At 41.7% G+C, this 5,002-nt stretch overlaps 1 protein-coding gene across 1 annotated transcript; it reads right to left on the bottom strand.

Moving 5' to 3' along the window:
* Positions 1 to 573: 573 nt before the first annotated feature.
* Positions 574 to 4,742, bottom strand: LOC147465672 (glyoxysomal fatty acid beta-oxidation multifunctional protein MFP-a-like). Its single transcript, XM_086521320.1, has 19 exons — positions 4,686 to 4,742; positions 4,575 to 4,583; positions 4,513 to 4,528; positions 4,326 to 4,388; positions 4,184 to 4,240; positions 4,033 to 4,100; positions 3,852 to 3,933; positions 3,722 to 3,777; positions 3,337 to 3,642; positions 3,174 to 3,260; positions 2,896 to 3,070; positions 2,684 to 2,805; positions 2,447 to 2,610; positions 2,050 to 2,304; positions 1,850 to 1,971; positions 1,651 to 1,772; positions 1,399 to 1,547; positions 851 to 989; positions 574 to 774 (listed from the first exon to the last, which is right to left on the bottom strand). The coding sequence occupies exons 1-19, from the start codon at positions 4,740 to 4,742 to the stop codon at positions 718 to 720; spliced, it is 2,106 nt and encodes a 701-aa protein (XP_086377446.1). The 3' UTR covers positions 574 to 717.
* Positions 4,743 to 5,002: the final 260 nt, after the last annotated feature.

Below are 5,002 nucleotides of genomic sequence, written 5' to 3'. Positions count from 1 at the left end.
AGACCTTAAACATCTTAACTCAAGAGAGAGGTGTTCATCTCTTTAATTAAAAGAGAGAGAGAGAGAGAGAGAGGAAAATAGAGAGTAAGAAAAGCTTAAGCTATCATGTGGATGCCATAGCTCAGGTGAGCTTTGTTGCAAAAATTGCTCTTATGTTTGCCATGTAAAACAGAGCAGCAATTTACTGTGAGAACCTCGGCTTAATATTGGGTAGTAGATTGGCACGATATGTATGTCGAATATGTTGAAAGCACGCATCACTAGAACACCCATCCTTTCTCATTTTGGTTGATTCCATCAATGATGTCCAAGTTTGCAACATATACCTATACTTAGTATTTTGAGAAAGGCTTTTTGTTTGTGTGAGTATGTTATATTAGCTTAGTTTAAAATGAAGTGAATGTAAAATTTTTTGGAAAGACAAGCTATGTTATTATTTCCAATAGTGGTTGGACTTACCTTCTTATTTTGTTTTTAGTTTGTCAAAAGGTCTCTTCATTTCACAACCTTACATAACTTGGCTTCCTTTTCATTTTTTTGTTTTAAAATGCCAACGTGCAACTTCACCTCGTTATTTTTGACAAATTATTGATGAGTGAGAGAGAGAGAGAGAGAGAGAGAGAGAGAGAGAGAGAGGACTCCATTCATTCAGAATAGCCTGTCATGAAAAATTAGTGGCACTATGAAGGGCCGTGTCAAACTTCCTCGAGTAAGATATCACAGCCGCGATAGAGTTGAACTTTGATCAAGAATACTCTGATTAATGGGACTACTCTGCAATAACAACCAAGCACATCGTAAGTACAAAGCTAGAGAGCAAAAAACACAACTTTTGCAGAAAATAGAGTACCAATTTGAGTCCATTTGATGCACAATGATTGAGCCATGAGCAAGGCTTGAAGAAATCCCCATAACATTTGGACCGTTCTTTCAATCTTGTTGCAATGTAGCTCGCACCCAAGGAGTCCGCCCAAAACACGAGCCCACCCCTAGACATCCATGCACAAGGAAATAATGTTAATGTGCACACATCCATACAACTGTCCCTATTGCTAATCAGAAAGCTAATGCTGTGGTCATGCGGGCTCAAGCTATCAGTTACATGTAATTGGTGCAACTATGCCAAAATCGGAAGCATGCGCATACTTACGTATGTGTAATTATGCAAGAGGATAACTGTGCTTCACATGACCACTGCCTAGTCAAGTACATTTTCTAAACAAAATAATCTATATATCTGTGTGTGCGCTTGCGCGTGCGCATGCGTGCATCTTATAATCTAAGTACCTTTTATACCAATAAGAAGGAAACCCATAGGATAACTGTGCTTCACATGCCCACTGCCTAATCAAGTAAATTTTCTAGACAAAACTTAATTAAATATTTGTATCTTTGTACCGATAAGAAGGAAAACCCATGCCCATCACGCTAGCTATGTCCAAATCAGATGCTTTTGACACCACTCTTTCCTGAAGCACCCTGCAAGCCTCATTCACAACAGGGAAGAATGTCATCTCAACAATTTCATTGTCCGACAACTCGATTGGCTGCACAAAATGCACGTCACTGTCAGTGTGATTGCCAAGATAAACCCTAAAGTTCCCTTTCCACAAATCGCCCACAATGGCATTCTTAAAACTGTGAAATAACCTTATTGTCTGGCATGATGCCGCCTATAATGCGAAATTTCTCAAGATATTTTTGCAATTCCGGATCCGGTCGAGCTTTTCGCCCATCATCATATGCATAGAAACCCTTGCGTGTTCTTTCACCTGCAAAAGAATACATAATGATTGCAGAAGAAGTATCAAAGACTACATAGCTAGCACAAGGAGGTCGCTAAGCTAACCAAGGCGCTTGTCTTGTATGAGCATGGGAAACAACATTGACTTGTATACACGGTCCGGGTATGCTTGAATGTAGGTTGATCCTGACGCCGCCCCAACTTCAAACCCAACTAGGTCTGACAGCCTGCATAATATATGGTGGACACCAAGGATTAGAGCAGAGGACATTCATTCAAAAAAACTCTTGGAATCGAATTGTCACCTGAAAGGACCCATTGGCATTCCAAAAGCTGTGATTACATTATCAATTTGGTATACATCCACACCCAGATCTACCAGTAGTAATGCAGCTTGCGTGTATGGGAAGAAAGTCCGGTTGACTGCGAAACCCGCACAATTGCCCACAACAATGGGAACCTTTTTAATTCTTTTGCCAAACTCCAACAGATCTACCAAAGCTTGTGGCGATGTACTTTCAGTTCGGATTATCTCAAATAGTGGCATCACATGAGCAGGACTGTTCAAGTGGAAAGCAAGGTTAATGACACCATACAAGTGCTTTTGCGCGCACACGCACCAAACTGAATCCAGGAAATGTAGAACTGGGCATCAGAAAATGCTCCTGCAGAGATCAAAATGGACAAAAATTAAAATGATACCTAAAGAAGTGTGCCCCCGCAAGAAGATCCTTCGCTTTGACATGCTGGCCGATCACATTTAGGTCTATCGTGGAGGTATTTGATGCCAGGATGCAATTTGAAGAGCAAAACTTCTCAAGGTCACCAAAAATTTGTTGCTTTAGTGGTGGGTTTTCTATGACAGCCTGCAAAAGCGATGAGATGAGATGAGTCCCCCATTGTTCATGACATCATAATCGACGTCTGCCTTGTATCGACCTCAATGACGAGATCAACATTCCGGAACTGCTCATAATCAAGGACTCCTCCTATCAAAGCAAGCGTCTTATCAAACTTTTCACGTGTCATTCTTCCTTTCCTCAGCCTGCTCTCTAAATTTGCTGCATGCCGTCAAAACCACATGTAAATTGCGAAGGACACCTTGGGTCTCCATGTTTTCTCAGACAAATTTTTAGTCACCAAGTTTTTACCTTTTACCCTGTCCAATCCAGCTTGCAAGAATGCAGCATTCACTTCCTTCATGACTACTGGAATTCCACTCAAAATGCAAGCAGTAGCGATGCCAGAACCCATTAGACCACCACCAATCACCCCAACTTTCCTCAAAGACCTTGGCATCAAACCTAGATCTGACACACCTTGAACCTGCTTATCAAAACACATCGTCCACCACGTTACCACAACAAAGAAGGCATATCCATATGCATGCTCACAATTTCGAAATTAAAAACTTCTGAGAGCAATTTACCTTTCCTGTCGCTCTTTGCGCAAAGAAAACATGAATCAAGGACTTTGCAGTGTTGGACATTAGGCACCGCTTAAATGCTTGTTCTTCCTACACATGAGATAAGAGACAAAGTGATTTTGATACAACCTTAATGTGGCTGTACAAGCACAACCCAAGTGCATACCTTCATAATTCCTGCAATACCACCTGAAAAAATGCCTTCTTCAATGACATCAACACAGACTTGGGCATTGTTGACGTTGTTGTGGGCTCTTCTTGCAGCTCTCTCTCTGGCAAGCTTCAGTATTTTCCATGCCTCACCAAATTGCTCCAGCTTATCTGTTCGATCAAGGGACCGGATCCATGGCCTACGACGGCTCGCAATGTCCAAAGCCCAACTCCTTGCAGTTGGTAGAAGCTCTTCATCTGGAACAACAGCATCAATGAGTCCTGATTCCAGGGCCTCTTCTGATGATATTTGCCTTGACGTCTGCAAAATTTATGGCAGGTAAGAGAGACACCCATACATCCACCATAAAAGACTCTTACTATGAAAGATTGCAACTTGCCATAATCATGTCTAGAGCTTTGGTTAGACCAACCAGCCGTGGTAAGCGTTGAGTTCCTACAATGATGAAAAATCCAATTGTTCATGGCATGGTAATGAAATCCTTTCAAATATCAAGAGAAAGCAACTACCTCCACCCCCAGGAATGATGCCAAGTTCAAGTTCAAGCAAAGCAAGCTGTGCTTTAGGGACCGCAAAACGAGCATGACAACACTGTCAAGAGTTGGTAATATGTGAAATTCAACACTTGTTTGAAAAGAATGTCTCCTACAGAGAACATGAATGGCCATCTCAAACATAAGCTAAACATACCATAGCCAGTTCTAAACCTCCCCCGAGTGCAACACCCTTGATCGCAGCGACAGAAGGCTTGTCTGCACCTGAATAGATATCTCTCCTTTTAGCTCACAGAAAAATTATAAATAGACCCAGATACATTGCAATATTTTCTACAGGTAGTCACCTTCTATCATTGCCGTTTGAAGATCAAGGGAGATGAAAGCAAGTTCTGACAATACTCCTGCAAAATTCATACCCAAAAAATGATTTTATGATGCCTACGCAGAAAAAAGAGATAATAAAGTTGTTCGTCAAGAGATACAAACCATTGTCATTAAAGCCTTGCAGGGAGTTTACGTCAAAACCTCCAGAAAATTTCCCGCTGTCGCCTGCCAAGTGTGAGGGAAAATTGAACATTGCATGTTGCACTGGCAAGATGCGTATGCACAGAAATAACAGATGCACTACTATATACGAATCTAGGTATCAACAACACTCGAAACACTTATTCACCTGTGAGGACAATAGCCTTGACGTCATCTCTTCCAAGACTTCTTTATAAGCGTTTCTAAGACTGTAAAATACTGCAAGAAAGCAGAGGTAAGGTGAGTCTGTGTGATGGGTGTGTGTGTGCGTGTGTAGAGAGAGAGAGAGAGAGAGAAGAGAGAGAGAGAGAGAGAGAGGACCTGGAAGGGAGAGGGCGTTAATAGGTGGGCGGCTGATGGTGATAAGTGCAACGCCATCTGGGAATACCTGCACCTCGACAAACTCCTTCTGCACGGTGTGTAGCTCCATAGCTGTTGCCAAAAATCAAGGCCGCAAGGAGTTCAAATTTATATTGACGTTGAAAAAATAAAATCAAAACAGCCTTAAAAAGCGTATTGAGCAGTCCACAAGGACGACCATGATATCTAAATTATATAATCTAATGGAGAGAGGGTTCTTCCCAAAGGGCCACGTGGATGTTGTAGGTAAAACCACTAGTGTATTAACCAGTCGTCTT

Source organism: Adiantum capillus-veneris, chromosome 1, assembly GCF_014529385.1.
Source record: "Adiantum capillus-veneris isolate H3 chromosome 1, ASM1452938v2, whole genome shotgun sequence".
NCBI lineage: Eukaryota > Viridiplantae > Streptophyta > Polypodiopsida > Polypodiales > Pteridaceae > Adiantum > Adiantum capillus-veneris.
This window is presented reverse-complemented; position numbering and strand designations above follow the sequence as displayed.